Source organism: Scyliorhinus torazame, chromosome 9, assembly GCF_047496885.1.
Source record: "Scyliorhinus torazame isolate Kashiwa2021f chromosome 9, sScyTor2.1, whole genome shotgun sequence".
In the NCBI taxonomy this organism is placed as follows: Eukaryota; Metazoa; Chordata; class Chondrichthyes; order Carcharhiniformes; family Scyliorhinidae; genus Scyliorhinus; species Scyliorhinus torazame.
Genome location: NC_092715.1, coordinates 155507932 through 155524955, shown reverse-complemented (window position 1 = coordinate 155524955; position 17024 = coordinate 155507932). Strand labels below are relative to the sequence as shown.

Genomic DNA, 17024 nt, shown 5'->3' with positions numbered 1-17024 from the left:
ATTGGGAACGTTGGAGCGAAGACACAGAAGAAAAACAACAGGCGGGCTGGCGATTGGCTGGCGCCGGCCTCCGCTCCTCCTGATTGACAGCCTGCTTCCCCCGCCCCCCCCATCCACCGCCTCTGATTGGACAGCACTTCCCGGTGACGGCACCACCCCACGTGGGCGAGATAGCCTTCTCGGCAACCTGATTGGCGGAGAATGGGACGGACGAAGAGTGGGACTGCGCGTGTCTAAATTTGGTTAGTTATCAGCGTGAGGAGGGGATAGAAACCGCGTGTTAATGTAACCAGTGTGTGTGTGTGCGGGAAACGGCTACATTGTTTTCCATTGTAGCAATTAAACCCGTTTAAACTTCGCACGGCATATATTCTATATTTATTCTGCTGGATACTCTGCAATCGAAGAAGCCGAGCTTTCCTCGGGGCGCTTTTGAGGAATGTGGTCTTGTTGCAGAAGTGGCAACTGCTGTTTCCTTTTCGGCAAGGTTTTGTTGTCTTAAAGACAAGGAGTTGAGCCGGGACAGCGGAATCTGCCAGTCTCCCCGAGAGCTTTAAAATCGCTCTCCTAACCACAGCACCTTTCTGGGGGAGCCGAATCCAGGATGCCCTTCCAGTAAACACTTTACTTTTCTTTTAGAGGGGATTCTTCTTAATGTGCGTTTCTTAAAGGATTTCTTAAAGGAGATCGAGCGACTGTTGGGAGCGGCTGCCGGACCCCAGCGATGTTTCCTCAGAGCAGGCATCCTGTAAGTAAAAGAGAAAGGAGAGCTCTTCCTCCCGGGCCGGCCTCTTTGTTACTTCACCGTATGATCTTTATTCAAGGAAAGGGAAGCACCTTTAGCGGAATGATGTGTTGTTGCACCACCAACAAAGTGTCGTGTGGTATCTTTTTATCGGTGGCAAAACCAACCCTAACCAGTGTCCACATCTGGACAATGGCGTTTTAAAAAAAAAAACATGTCATCTCGGCGACTGTCCCCCTGAAAGTTAAGATCATTAGGTTCTGCTGAGCTTGCGGGCACCAACAAAAGGTCCAGTGTTCCGTCAACGACCTTGCCCCACTTCCAGTGCCATGTGTTTGCCCGTTGCTTGCTTCAGAAAGTGTGCCGGAAAGTTTGTGGTGTAAATCAGGCTGGGCTGTGAGTTGCATTGTCCGCGGTCTCTTTCTTGTCTCTGTGTAATTCTTGTTCTCTTCCCCCCCCCCCCCCCCCCCCCAATTCTTTCCTCAGACACCGCACCAGGCTGCAGCCCAACCTTTCAAATTCACCATCCCCGAATCGCTGGACCGGATTAAGGAAGAGTTCCAGTTTTTGCAGGCGCAGTATCACAGGTGAAAGAAGCCTCCCTTTCTCTGCCTGGGCTTTTAAAAGTATGTTTATTTGCTGCCGGTCAGTCGAGTCGCCAGTGTTATTTGGTTTGTCTGCGGTAGGTAGCCAGTGATTACTACCCCTGGCCACAGAGCGGCGCTCTCGCTGCGGCTACATTTGGGTTTCAGACAAGCCACAACTATTGAGGAAAACAGGAGCCTTTCCTGATCTCGACCTTCTTGAATTGGTTGCTTGACATTTACGGGTTTTTAAAAACATAAATTGCAGCAATTGATTCCCATTGTACAAAAACTCAGTTCCAAGTTTATAACTAAGCCACTTAGCATTTGCTTTCTGCACCATGGGTCTTTATAGTTGCATTAAGATCTGGTGCATAACAAGGAATTGTTTTCCTTCGATTTATCTCGTACTTTTATTTTTGCCCTTGCTGTATCCTCTGACCAAGATGTTTTTGTGTTGCTTTAAGAAGTGCATTGTTTCTGTTGATCTCGAGGGCAATTAGGGATGGGCAACAAATGCTGGGTCTTGCCAGTCCCATCCCACTAAATAGTTTATTACAAACAGGTATTACTATTTATTACTGTTATTTACTATCTCTTAGATGAGCATGAGTAAGTTGTCTTTTGTGTTTTACAGTCTCAAGTTGGAATGTGAGAAACTGGCAAGTGAAAAGACAGAAATGCAGCGACACTATGTCATGGTGAGTCTAAACAAGTACCTTGTTAAAATTTAAAAAACAGTGTGCTATTAGCTAGCATTGTCTCCCACTCTGAACTGGAAAATAAACTACTTGAGCTCACACTTAATTATGTTTTGTCAACATGTTCTAATTGTTTGGTTTACAAGTTTAATATTCTCTTTTACAGTATTATGAAATGTCTTATGGATTGAATATTGAGATGCACAAACAGGTAAGATCATTTTGAAACAAATTTCTTGCAAAGTAAAACAGAAATAACAAAACGTTTGCCATTGGGCAGCACGGTAGCACAAGTGGATAGCACTGTGGTTTCACAGCGCCAGGGTCCCAGGTTTGATTCCCCGCTGGGTCACTGTCTGTGCGGAGTCTGCGTGTTCTCCCCGTGTCTGCGTGGGTTTCTTCCGGGTGCTCCGGTTTCCTCCCACAGTCCAAAGACGTGCAGGTCAGGTGGATTGGCCATGATAAATTGCCCTTAGTGACCAAAAAGGTTAGGAGGTGTTATTGGGTTACTGGGATAGGGCTTAAGTGGGTTGGTGCAGACTCGATGGGCCGAATGGCCTCCTACTGCACTGTATGTTCTATATTCTATGTTCTAACATCTGAAAGAAGAAGATCATTAGCATTTTTTTATTAAGTCACTATCAGGATGCTGGCTGAAGGATCTTTACCCCATAGCAGCGCCTCTCTTTCTGGTGCTGATTAGAATTGAGCTATTATCTCATCAGTAAATAATTCATTTTGTAATATTGTCTGGTGGATCTGGATTACTGTAAAATATAAATATGGAAACATATTCAATTCCAAATTTTGTTGCAGGGCTGGGAATCTGGTATGATCCTCGTCCCTTGATAAACATGATTAATATTCCAGGAGATTTTATGTGCTTCTGTAAATGCTAAAGGTCTGATTTTAAGGTGAATAGATGCCTTCTTGTCCCTGTGCGTATGGAGTTTATGGGGTGGGGGGGGGGAAACAATTTTGTAGTTCAAGCTGTTGGGGGGGGGGGGGGGGGGGGGGAAACAATTTTGTAGTTCAAGCTGCTGGCCATAGGCTACTGTATGTAAGCGTCCAAGTGATACTAGTAGCAGTTTTTGTACACGAGACACTGGTATATACTCAATTGGTGATAATGAGGTGAAGCCAGACTATATTTATGAGTACTAAAAGAACAAATAAAACAGAATAAAGGGTGGGACCAGTATGGTAGGCACAACCCTCTGATATTTTAAATAATGCTTTTGAACCTGGTTGTTTGTTCAGAAAGCATTCGTTGCAGGCGTAACCAATCCAGAAGAAGTGGTAACTTTGGGGGTTTCTAATCCTTCAGATGCAGTTGATATTAAGTCTTTAAGACATTGATTTACTCTTTAAAAAGATTATCTTTAAATTTACTCCGCTAATACCATCTCTGCCAAAAATAATGGAAATGAGTTTCAACGTGGGTGCTCCTTTGTTAGTTTTTATGGTCTTAAAATTTCATCAAAGGTGAGAAATAATGGCTTGGTATATTAGTTTAAATGTAGTAATTGTCCTGGCAATCTTTTGCGTTCCTGGTTTGGGTAATGTTGCATTTGGATGCCTGCTTTTTGACTGTCAAATGCTGCAGTGATATTTATGTGCATAAATAAGATTTTTAAGTCAAACACTTTTTTCAAAATACAGATGGATTGTTTAAAATCTTCAATTGGTTCCCTCTGGAGAATTGGATTTGTAGGTTACATTAAATTACATTTTTTTAAAAAAGTGTTTTCAATGCAAGCAAAATTTTTATAGTTGCAAATTTCAGACACTATTGTTCCTATATAGGCTGACAAAGGTATCTGATCATAATTCTCCAGAACTGATGACGTTTGGGCCCAAGGATGTAACTTGGCTGAAACTGATGCATTTTGCTGACTGATCACCAGTGCGGCCTAAGTGCTCATTATGTTGTAGGAAAAAGCCTATGCAGTCTCGTTACGTTTGACAAAATTCTCTCTGGGGCGGGGGAGGGGGGTGGGGGGAGACCGGGCATTAACTTGGCTCCTAGCAGACTCAAACGTATTCTCTCTTTTATAGTTTATACTCTAGATGGCAAGTGAACATTTCTCTGGAGAATTTTTTCATTCAAAGTGTCATCCCTTCTCGTGGCTTGTCTTCTGAGTAGTCACTCTGCCTGCTCTTTGAGTATACCACCTGCGGGGTTGGAGCGTTGCGAGCAAATGCTTTTTATTCAGGCTTCAGTGCATTTCATTCATGGTGTAATACCCGAGTCATGAGAAAAGAAAAGTTTGCTTTCCCAGTATTTTTAGAGTTTTTGGCATATTTAAAAGCAGCTGTTGCAAGAAAATGGATGGATATTGATTATAGTTGGCAGTCTTTTAATGATAAAATGGGTGTTATTTCATGTTCTTATTGACTTGAGAAACTTCTGAATTTTGACTTGACCTGTCTTAATTTTAATCTTACTTTAAATTAGTCTTCTTTGACCATAACCAGATGAATTTTGTTTCATTATAATGGTGATGATGTGTACATTGGAGAAGGGATGGTTTGTTACTGCTAAGATTGAGAACAGCTTGCAACTACAGTTGTTAATGTTTCAGCTCTTGACATCGACATGTTCCAGAGTTTAATGATTTCCTACTATAACGTACGGACAGATGATTGAAGGTGGAGTGCTTATGATCATATGGTTTAACTGGCTAATACAGATTTGATTGTGCAGATTGATGCTGGAAAAAATGTTTTTCCCTATTTCATGTTCCCAAAATGTCCTTTTGTCCAAAAAAGGCATATTCAGGCATTGTTGGTTAAATAGGCACCTGCAGTAATTCATGGGTTTGCCTATATTTTTTTAAGGTTCAGATTAACATTGATGTGTCAATGTGAATATAACTTTGCATACTGAGATTATAATCTAGTTTCTAATGTTAATTTTTGTCCTGATGTATTGACCTTGATACTCTCATGTTTTTTATTTGTTCTTTGGGAATTTCAGATAGCAGAAATAATATGCAGAGTACTGTAAATGTTCGAACAGATCCACCATGTGATTAAACTAATTGAAAGTCCGACTAGGACAGTACATGTTTTCAGACCATGGAGTCAGTGACCATATTTGTCAGTTGTATTACTTCAGAACTTTGTACATTTTGTTTTAATTGACCTGAAGGCTTGTTGGCTGTTGAGTCTCTTCCAGGATAATTCAGCAGCGATGCAACATCCTATGTCTGAACAGACATTACTTGTTCATGGCAAATGGCCAAAGAAGATTTGCCGTTGATAAAGCTACAGTCCTTTAATTTAGAAATATCCTACTATTTCCATCTTCCTTCTTCATTTCCCTAATTCCCGTGTTCCTAGTGACATATTTGTTTTTCCTCCAAGCAATTTGATCCGTCAAAAAAACTTTTTCTCATCCTTGATGGTCTGCGATGGATAATCACCGTATTAGCCTCTCCATCTGGTTAATTTAGGATTTGTTAACAATAAACACAAGGTGTTCATGCAAGAAGGGACAATCTTATTGCGTCACATGATAGATTTACTGCATTTGTGGCATATGACTGATGAGTGAAATGTTTACAATGCACAATTCGGGATAGGCAGTATTTCCATTCAACTGGAAATCAAGGAATCCTTCCGGGAATGGGACAAGCAAACTGTTGTAACAAAAACAGAAAATACTCAATACTTGGGTCAGACAGCATCTGTACAGAGAGAAATAATGTAGAGTTAATGTTTTGCTGCCTGCACCACATTATAGGTGCAGCCTGGCAGAACAAAATCATCAAAACGCAGAGCTCCCAAGTTTGTTAACATTCATCAAACAGAGGCGTCTTTGGTTCAGACACCAACAGGAACATTTTGTGTTCTGAGGTAACTAGAGCCAGATGACCAATAGAGTGTTTACAAGTGTGACGTGAGGCCTTGGACATTGATTATCACACCTGGAAGTTAAGGGCTGACGAGAGAGGAAAATGGCGACACCTCCTATGGGTTTACCGATGGCTACAGTGGCATGGCAGCTGAAGCAAATGCCAGAAACAACCCACAGCAGCACTTGGTAGCTTTATGTGTGGCACTGGTGGAAGAACCTACCTCTCAAGGATTGGCTTTTTCAGCTGTCGTCAAAGGTATGGCATATGAAGACAATGGACTTGTTTGCTATATGTCCATCACCTGTTTGTGAAACTAATGTTTCAGGTCGTGTTCCTATTTTCAGAACTGAGTCCAGATAACTTTTTTTATACCCACCAATGCGAGATATATAGTTAAAAATCACTTCACTAAACTCCACCATCTGAATGCAAATAATCTCAGATTTGAACCTTAATAGATAGTGGGGCAGGACTTTCTGTCGGCCAACGTCGTAATCGCAAAACCTGATTGGGCGGAGAATCCCGGGTCGGCCAAAAAATCGAGGTTGGTGCTGAACAGAGTGCCATGCTGCAGTCACTCGGCAGTGGCGACAGACATGTAAACTCTGTTAACGGGCCTGACTAGACAATTTCCGGGCTTCCAGCGATGCTCTGCCTCCGACAGGCGGAATTACCACCGGCAAGGTTCACTTGTGGTATTTCAAATCGGATAAAGGTGCCATGGTTGCTCAGGGAGAGAGAGGGGGTATGAAAAGTGCCCAATATCGCTTTTGTATGCTGACAGTTGTGCCGCTGGCTCGGGGGGCATCTGCTAGGAGCAACAGGAACACTGTGGACGGCCAGGACGTGGGCCTTGGGGTTGGGGTGGACAGGTAGCCACCCGGCTGTGCATGCCGCTGACTGCCCACTGGGAACTCAGTGCCATGGGTCGTATGGGTGCTCTCCCCTCCCTACAGGCCACCCTCTGGCCCCAGCCAGCCCACCAACAGGATGGATGTGCTCCTGCGCAACCAGTGCCATCATCTTGGTTTGGATGAGGATCGGCATGTATTGGAACTACGCGAGTTCTGCGTGGCGCCGGTGCTAGCCCATTAATGGGATCGAATTCGCCCTGGGACCAAACCGCTTTTGTCAACTTAGAACACTCACGATTCAGTCCCCGTACTGGCATTTAGTGCTTCAAACGGAGAATTACGCTCATTTTATTTTCATCTTAATGTAAATCAAGTAATTAAATAGAAGTTTCCTCTTATCCATTCGAATGCTCAAAGATGTATTGGTTTCATTGCAAATTGCACAATGGTTCTAATGTTGACCTATTGCAATTGTTGACATGAAGTTTTGCCATTTCATTAATTTGTTGGTCTCCCGCTGATCTCTCAATTTGTGTGTAGGCATCTGTAAGGCCCATTTAATTACAGAGTAGGTCATATCTCTTGTATCTTTGGGTCTGTTCACTTTATTAGTTTTCATCTCTGTGGCCCTTGGTAGGGTTCCCTTGGGTTCTCCAAAGTGGCTGAGTAATTGCTAGTGCTGATACTAGAGATTTTAATCTACCTTTTCTCATTAGGTTCAATTTAATTGCTTGAGGGTGCTGTAGGTGACTTGTGTAGTTAATTTTTCTGACATTGTGCTCAAGTTGAATCTTGCATTTGGTGAACCATTTAATATTACTCCATCTCGTTTCAGTTTAATTTCTTTGTTGTAACAAAAGTTGCTGAATCTGACTGCATACCTTTTGAATTAGTTTTTAGGAATGCAAAAACCTTTATTTTGTGATTGACTTAAGTTATTACATTGTTGTAATGCACCATCATGAAGAGTTCAGGTCGGATTGCAGTCTTTGGTAAACTTTAAGTCTGTCTGCATTGGCAGCTGAATGGAGATTTCAAGTTTTTGTTTACATTTGGTTATTAACTACATTGGGACAAATTACTGTAATCATGGTGGTCAACGTTGTATTTTTCACTTTGTGAATTGTTATTCAAAAACAGTGGGCAGGATTTACCAGTTGTTCACGCTGGCGGGAAATTCCGGTTCCATGCCGGCTTATGGGTTTCCCGTCGGAATCCTGTTGACAACGGCGGGACTGGTAGATCCCACTGGTGGGCCGCCTCCCCCACCAAAAATCACACGGCGGGGTGTTTTTGTTTATTTATATCTATAACACTAGAACAAAATGGGGAGATTGACATGAATGCTTTTCTAAAAAAAAAAGAATTTTGCAAATACATATTTATCAATTGCCTGAATTTAACCACTCACTTCTGCCAGGTTTGCAACTGAGCAGATATATACAGTTTGAGTTAGGCGGTCCTTTTTAAAACACAACTTTCAACCCCTTAAAGTGGTTTCTTTGGAGAATTGAAGGTTAAATGTGCTCGTGATCATTATGTCAAGGTGAAATAATGTAGCTAAGTGATTTGAAAATTGTCTTATGTGGTTTTTAAATACAAAGTTTTATATGGAGCAATTTCATGGAACACTTCAGCCACTAATTTAAGCCTAACTGTTGGCTTGAAATTGGTTAAATCTAAACAGCAGATTATTTTATTGTTTTTTAAAAAATCTGATAACTGACTGGAATGCCAGGCACTTCTCCCCCTACATCTTTCTTGTAAGACACTGCTGATAAGGTCTGAAGTTTATAAAGTGAAGTGTTAATTAAAGGTCATTGACAAGAGCCAGTGATTCTTGACAGTTATAGCTTACACTGCTTGTGTATCCTATCTCTGTCTTGGGTAAACAGTTGCACTTGGCAGATTATCCAGACAGTGACCAGTCACTGTATTGACAAGTGCAGACACAATAAAAACTATATTAGGAGTCTTGCCGTGGGGATTTGCAGTAAATATATTACAGCACTCAAGTGAATTGCCAATACTGCTTGTTTAGCATTTTGCAAGGGCAATGGGAGTATGGATTTTTGCATTAGAAGGGAAAGGCTGTTGGAAATCATTGGTTGATAGCTGAGGAGAAATTGACTTCACGATCCAATTGCTGTCTCTGGGTGAATCATGAAAAGCTCCTGTAAATTATAGAAGAGCTGGTGTGGGAGGACAGAGGATTGCATGGACCGTGGCTCATTAGATGTCCTTTTGTTGTGGTTTGACTGTATAATTAGGCTCTACATGCTGCAAAGCAGTAAAAGCAGGGTCACAGAACTAAGATAGGAAATCAGGGCCGGTTGGGAGAATCGCCCGGGTCGCCAGATTTTCCCACGACGCTGGTCCGACGCCCGCCTGCGATTCTCCCAAGCGGCGCGAACGGCCCCGTCGGGTTCCGCGCGGCGCAGGCCGGAGAATCGCCCGAGACATCCAAAGTGGCGGTTCTCCGGCACCCCCGCTATTCTCAGGGTCGGATTGGCCGAAGTACCGACGGCGTGAACCCAGTTTACGCCGTCGCCGTTCACATCTACTATTTAAAGTCGTGCTGGCTGACGCTGAGCAGTGAGGAGGTGAGCGGACTGTTCCGCAGCTCCTGGAGACCGGGTCGGCTTCCCCGAGAAGGCTGCGGCCAACGGGGGGATGTGGGAGAGGGGGTGAGGGAGAGTGTGCAGGTGGGAGGGGGGGCGGTTAGGGAGAGTGTGCAGGTGGGAGGGGGCATGAGGGAGAGTGTGCAGGTGGGAGGGGGGGATGAGGGAGAGTGTGCAGGTGGGAGGGGGGTGAGGGAGAGTGTGCAGGTGGGAGGGGGCATGAGGGAGAGTGTGCAGGTGGGAGGGGGGTGAGGGAGAGTGTGCAGGTGGGAGGGGGGCGGTTAGGGAGAGTGCAGGTGGGAGGGGGCATGAGGGAGAGTGTGCAGGTGGGAGGGGGGGATGAGGGAGAGTGTGCAGGTGGGAGGGGGGTGAGGGAGAGTGTGCAGGTGGGAGGGGGGTGAGGGAGAGTGTGCAGGTGGGAGGGGGGGTGAGGGAGAGTGTGGATGGTATCGTCCATCTGCGGATGCAACATGTCAGCCGCCCTGATATGGCAGGACGGTGACGAGGACACGGCCGCAGGTTGTTGTGTGGCTGATGGGCAGAGGCGACTGGCACACTGGCGAGGAGTACGGTGGGAACTGACCGTTGGATGCTGACAGTGACCAGTTGTTAGGATGGCTGCGTATCTGCAGTGCGACCATCCCACCGGGGCACACAGGTATCCCATGCAACCCGGCTGGCGAGGTGTGGAAGAACCTCCGTGTAACATGTTGTTTCCCTGCCCCCCACCACCCTCCTGCAGGTCACCATGTATGCCAACTAGACAGCGATGTTCACTGCCGTGGTTGGAGCCGCAGCTCTGGAGTTTGCCATCCGGCAGCGTAGAGTCAGACAGCCCACAGTGGCTGCACATGCAGCGGTTGCCGGTGCAGCAGAGGGGATGGCTGCGCAGTGGCCCGTCGTCGCCCCGCAGGCGCTCAGGACCCGAATGTACAGGGGGATGCCGAGGGGAACATTGACCCCCTGGCGGCGAGGAATGCAGAGGAAGTGCTGCTTGGGGGGGGGGGGCAGGAGGATCCACTGATGGTGGTGCCAGGGCGCCACAGGCGTCCAGCAAGGCCGAGGGTGTACCGTGACAGAATGTCGTTCGAGGCCCTACCGGACATCACATGCAGGAGGAGACTACGATTCAGCAGGGAGCCGGTCGCACATATATGCCACCTCGTGGCGCACCTCGCACCACTTGGAACTGGTGGAGGACACATGATACCAGTCTCTGTCAAGGTGATGGTGGCCCTAAACTTTTATCTGACCGGTTCCTTCAGGCGCCAAGCGGGGACCTCTCCGGGATATCACAGGCATCGGTCCACAGGTGCATCAGGGCCGTCACCGACGCCTTGTACGCCATCGCGGACAGGTACATAAAATTCCCCGAGGACCGAGCACAGCAGGAAGCACGGGCACGTGGATTCGTCAAGGTGGCCAGGATACCAATGGTCCAGGGTGTCATCGATTCTGTGCACGTCCCCATGCGCCCGCCTGCAGACAACAGGGAAGTGTTCATGAACAGAAAGGGCGCATACTCCATGAACATTCAGGTGGTGTGCGACTCCCACATGAAGATCATGCACTCCGGTGGTCAGAGCCTTCGTGACGGATATTTCACCACATGCCTGTGTGGGGTGGCTGCCGTCGGGTGTGCCGAGGCCAACGGTGTCCGATTATGGGAGGCAGGGGGGAAACGGTCAGCACATCCGGAACAGACCTTGAACCGCTCGTATACCACTACGCCATTCAGTCACCCTCACTAGCCCCCTGGCACTGGACATAGCACCGAGTCTTACAAGTCAAATTCAACAGTGAGTTTATTTGTGTGATTAACATAGGTGCCCTACCCCCTACAACTAAACTGTGCCCTGCACCCATGCCAACTTCTTATGTGCCTAACATATTTGCCTTACGGGCCCTATCACTACGTCTAGGTGTGTCCCCAGATGGTACAGCAGGAGTGGAGGCGGACTGCTGAGAATCACGCCCTTCGACAAGGCTCCCCTTCAGCACGCATTTCCTGGGGCGGCCCTGCTTCGATGGGCCAGGCTGCTTGTCGGGCGTGCTGGATGGCGTTGTGCCACCTGATGCCCACCAGATGCGCCAGGGATGGAACAGGGGGAGGCCGAGTGTGCCGGGACGTCCCTTGATGGAGCTACCGGGACGGGCCCCAGAACCACCACCTCCCTCGGGGAGCCCGGTGGCCCCTGGGCATCACTGTGGGACGGAGATGCGATCGGAGACATGCCCCGTCGCACCACCGACACCTGGCTCTGCCAGTCCTGGAGGCCTGCAGCGGGATCGACCACGGTCCGAATGTTCTCTGAGACTGAGCCCAGGGAGTGCAACATTCCTGTCAAGGACTGTGCGATCTCAACCTGTGAGTGCGCCACGCCATCCATCACGTGCGCCAGGCAGCCAGTGCTCTCCGCGACTGACTGCTGGGACTGTGCCATCACTTGCTGGGACTGGGCCATGGCATGGTGAGACTCAGCCAGGGCCCCGAGAGCGGCGGCAATGGCGTGTTGGTTCTGGCGCATGGCTACCTGTGAGAGGGCAGCCCTCTCCTGGGCCATGGATGACGCATGCACGTTAAGCCCAACGCCTTGCAGAACCTGACCCATAGCCAAAACCCTTTCACCCATTGTCTCCACCGCGGACGCCACCCGGGCAGTGTCAGCCTGAGTGGCTGCGATGAGTGGCACCACTCCCTGCTCCTGAACGCGGATGGACTCCTCTAACTGCGTGTGCAGGTCCTGGAAGATGGCCCTCATCCCGTTATTCAGTCCCTGGGTGTCCACATGCATCGTTTGTCCGGGTGGGTCAATTACATCCAGGAACCCGGGAAACGTCTGTGTGGCAGCTGTTTGCTGGGCCTGGGCTGCCCTCTGACCGTCCAGCCCCTCGGCTGCTCCAAACTCCACCTGCTGTACCGGCTCGGCTGTGGGGTGCGCACCAGACCGTGACCCGGGAGCCTCATCACTTATATGCCCAACCGAGGTGAGTGTCTCTGCGATGGTGTGGGAGACAGCAGTGCCGCAAGCTCGAGGTCATCATCCGTTAGGAATTCTGGTCTGTTCTCCTCCCACTCATGGCCCGGCCCAAGCTCCATGCCGGCCATGTCATGCTGACCTCCAGGTGATTCCACCGAGTGTGTGGCTGTGATGTGCGAGAGTCATCTTCAATGTCTGCCCTGTGCCCCTCACTATTGTCTCTGTCGGTGGTGTGAGCGTCCCGGTCCTGTGTCCCATACCGAGAGGTTTGCCCTCCTGTCCGACCGACTGCCAAGCTCTGGCGTGCGTCCCTGGGTGCACTTGTGGTTGGTGCTGTTCCGCTGTCTCTTGGCCGAGACGTCCCTGGACTTCCGTCGGCTGGCCCTGGGGAACATAAAGATTCGGGGTTCGTTATACACGGTGTCCCGGGTGTATGGTGGTGGGTGCACAGTGTGAGGGGGGAGGGGGTTGAGGCTGCAGTGGGCAATGTGTGAGGGAGACGATGACGGGTTGAGGTTGGGGGGGGCGGTGAGGACATGCAGGGTTGTCTCACTTGCTTCTGCGCCTCCGAGCTGGCATGTCCAGGGCCCTCTGCTCGTGAATGTTTGGTGGGTGCAGCACAGGAGAACCCCCTCCGGTTCTCATACGCTCACGCAGGTTGTGAGCTGTCTTGTCCTGGGGGAGAGGGGGGGATAAAGCATCACAATTAGGCGGGTATCATCAGGGCGTGCAGATATAAACTACATTTTTGCTGGTTCACGAGACAGCATGCCATGGCATCGCTCCGGGTGGGGTCCCGGGGCTCATGTGGGTTGAGTAAATTGTTGGCCCCCCTGACCCCCCCAAACCACCCCTGATGCCCCACCGCCCCGTGACCCCCCACTCCCCCCCCCCCCCCCCCCCCTCGTGGGGGGGGGGCACCCCCGTCATGGCACTTACCCTCGCAGCCCGGGTGAGGTTGTGCAGCTTCTTAGGACACTGCTCCCCGTCCGGGGGGGTCTGCCCCACAGCACTGACAGCGGTGCCAACCGCGCCTCACCGTGCTGGATGGCTGGCGATGCCCACGTCTTGGGCAGAGGGTGTCCCTTCTCTGCTCGACCTCATCCAGCAGGGTGTCCAGGTCCGTGTCCCGGAACCTCGGTGCGGCTCTTCGGGGCTCAGCCATCTCTTCCTCTCTCTTCTCCTCCGGGTCCTCTGTGCGCGGACCGCGCCATTTATGACGCACCGCCGCGTCATTCGGGCGTCGCGCGATGACGACCGCGGCTTCTGCGACACGCCCCCCCCCCCCCCCCCCGAGGTTCTCGCGGCCCCGATCCTAGCCCATTTTCGGGCCCTGAATCGGTCGGGATTGGGGCCGTTTCCCGCCGTCGTGAACCTCGGCGCCCCAGGTCTTTAAAAAAAAAAAAAAAATTATTTTCAGAGGTGCTTTGTTTATATATCAAAATAATGATTTCCTCCCTGCTTAAATTAGGTTTTTTTTTTGCCCAATCATTTTTCCACTGGACATTTAACTTGAAACTTTTAAATAGACTTGTGCATCTTGCATCTCAACTGCAAAGACTCCCAACCAATGGTTACTGCTTCATGAGCACTATGTGCCTGGCTTTTCTTTCCAAAATACTTCAGTACAAAATCTGAATAACTTCAATGGCCAGCAAACATTTTTTCTACAAACGAGTACCCAAAGAGCCTGCTGACCAACATCAAATAGAAGGCATTGCGACATGAACATAATTCGGGTGGAGCGCCAAGTAATTTGCCTTCATGTGGTTCCAGGTTGCAGTATTGACTTCAGTTCTCCAGGGTCCCAGGTTCGATTCCGGCTTGGGTCACTGTCTGTGCGGAGTCTGCACATCCTCCCCTTGTGTGCGTGGGTTTCCTCCGGGTGCTCTGGTTTCCTCCCACAGTCCAAAGATGTGCAGGTTAGGTGGATTGGCCATGATAAATTGCCCTTGGTGTCCAAAATTGCCCTTAGTGTTGGGTGGGGTTCCTGGGTTATGGGGATAGGGTGGAGGTGTTGACCTTGGGTAGGGTGCTCTTTCCAAGAGCCGGTGCAGACTCGATGGGCCAAATGGCCTCCTTCTGCACTGTAAATTCTATGAAACTGCTATGAAAACTTGTGGTGAAGCTGAATAGATTAGAATGTAATGCGATGTACTGAAAAGAGACTAGAACTAGTGATAACGGTGTCATGCGTTTATGTCAAAGAGAGTCGTGACGTACTAAAGATGTGGGAAAGAAACTCCCAGCTTAGTTTCTGTCAGTTGGATATGATTCTGTGATATTCACATCTACAGCTGTGTAATGAGAATATTTATGTTAGAGTTTTCTCTAACTACTTTCCAGTGGGAGAAGGGGTATGGGCCAAATTTCCCGATCAGTGTCAGAACCGCTGCGCCTAACACTGAGCAGTCAGTAAGCTGTGTTACATTTAAAAGGATCTGACTTCCGATGCAGCAGCCAGAAAAACTTGCTCAGCGCAGGAATCCGAGCCGAGGGCAGCAAAGAGGATCAGTGCAGAAGATCCTCCCTTGTTTTTTTCCAGCACTAGCTACTGTGAGGTATGTTTAAATATCCAGGGTGAATGTTAGTGAATAGGTAAGTGGGTAGGATGGCTGGTGGTGGTCAGTGTGAATAATTGTGTGTGTCTGTATCATGCGTATTGTTACCCAAGAATAACTATTTGGGTAAATTATTGCGGAACTGGCTGAAGCTTCCAACACTTAACTCTTGAGTTGGAGATAATCGCAGAGAATCTTGGGGAGCAGGCAAATTGCACGATGAAATTCAAACCTCCCAGGCAATTCCCATGGAGGTCAGCACAATGCTCATCTTGGGTGGTACGTCTGGTCTCTGATCTGGAGGCCAGAAGATCAGGGCCAAAGTGTTTTGGTGTTTATAAAACAACTTTTTCTTTCCAAAATTAGATCCATTTTATAAATGGAACACGAGTAACTAACTGGTTGGCATATTTTGCTCGATTGTACTTGTGTTTGCAAATTTTCATGGTTAACTTGTGGCAGTTTTCGATTTGCATAGAGTTCCATTTTAGAAAAGAACAATTTTGATAGAGAAATTTCTCTCATGTTTCCATTGGAAGTCGACTAAAACTAATATTTGAAATGCAAAAGTGCTTAAGCTGTAGTGAAATCCTGGGTGCGATTCAGCCACCACGTTGAGAAGGAGCAAGTAGTCCACTCGCAAGGGCCCAAAGCGGTCTCCACGTCGTGCGCAAAACCTTGTGTGAGCCATCCAACTTGCTACACTTGGCGTGATCTGGACCACGCCCTCACTGGGCGTGATCCAGATAATTAAATTTAAATAACCCATTAGGCTCATTTAAGTACCCAGACGCCACCTTCGCCTGGTGCCCAGAAGTCAACAGCTTTGTCTGCATAACTTCAATTTTTTTTGTATAATAATCGCTTATTGTCACATGTAGACTTCAATGAAGTTACTGTGAAAAGCCCCTAGTCGCCACGTTCCGGTGTCTGTTCAGGAAGGCCGGTACGGGAACTGAACCCGAGCTGCCAGCATTGAGCATTACAAGCCAGCTGTTTAGCCCTCTGTGCTAAACCAGCCCCTTCATTGTGTGCCGTATAGCACCAGTTTCCACAAACATGGACCAAGCATGATGGCACCTCAGTGGGTCTTGCAGGCCATTGGAGAACCCTGGGTGGTTAGAGACTGGGTAGAGTAGTACCCTGGCATTGGGTGCTAGGCTGGTAGTGCTAAGGTGCCTGGGTGGCAAGTTGGCACTCAGCCTGGCACAGGGGTGGCCTTGCCCATTGGAGGCGAGGGTCAGGCGGTTTTCCGGGGCCATTAGAAAGGTTGGGGGGGGGGGGTGGAATTAGCCTGAAAGGGGGGGCTGGGGTGCAGAGATCAGGGCTGCTGTTCAAAATGGTGCCCCGAACTGTGAGAAGCCGCTGCGAGCTGAGCTCACCAGCAGGAAATCGACTAAAGTATGGCCTTGGCAGGGCGAAACTCCCCGAGGCTGAAAAAACAGGCAAGAGAATGACATTGAGCCAAATAAATAAAAGCTTGGTAAAGTAAGATATTTAAGGTGTGTCTTAAAAAACCAGACTTGCATTTGTATAGTGCACTTCTGACCTTGGGGCACTTCAAAAGTTCTTTCAGCCAATCAGGTACTTTTGAAATGTTTAGTGAAGGCCTAACTAAGGAAGTGAGGGAAACGCAAGAAGCCAGAGCTCACAGAGAGGGTTATAGGGCTGGAGGAGATGGGAAGTAGTGAGACCATGGAGGCATGCAAACATAAGGATGAGAATTTTAAACCATGTTGTTGCTGGTCTGGAAGCTAATGAAGTCCATGAGTGTGGTTGATAGATAGAAGAATTGGCTGCAGTGGCAGAGTTTTGAATGAGCTTACGTTTATGGAGGGTGGAGGAAGGGAAGCTATCCAGAGGCACGTTGGATTAGTCAAATCTGGAGGTAACAAAAGCATGAATGAGGTTATTGTCTACTACAGCGTTAAATGCCCAAATTTTGATTTTGTCCGTGTTAATGGCTCTGCAAAGAAGGGACGAATATAGGTTCTTAAATTAATATTACATCAGAGACTTATAAATTTGATTGTGCCAACACCGTTGAAACAAATCATTGCATTTTAGAGTGATAGAAAGACAAGATCTCCAATTACTCAATGATTCGGGAATTG

General features: G+C 48.2%; 1 protein-coding gene across 3 annotated transcripts in view; it reads left to right on the top strand.

The window, feature by feature from the left end:
• Window positions 1-241: 241 nt before the first annotated feature.
• The window catches only part of LOC140429532 (transducin-like enhancer protein 1), a 145435-nt gene continuing 128652 nt past the window's right edge, over window positions 242-17024 (top strand). For all 3 annotated transcript variants that reach the window (XM_072516652.1, XM_072516651.1, XM_072516650.1), the window contains exons 1-4: window positions 242-748; window positions 1232-1332; window positions 1967-2030; window positions 2197-2241. In XM_072516652.1, coding sequence (XP_072372753.1) covers window positions 725-748; window positions 1232-1332; window positions 1967-2030; window positions 2197-2241 — 234 coding nt within the window. In that variant the 5' untranslated portion in view covers window positions 242-724. The remainder of the gene's footprint in view (window positions 749-1231; window positions 1333-1966; window positions 2031-2196; window positions 2242-17024) is intronic.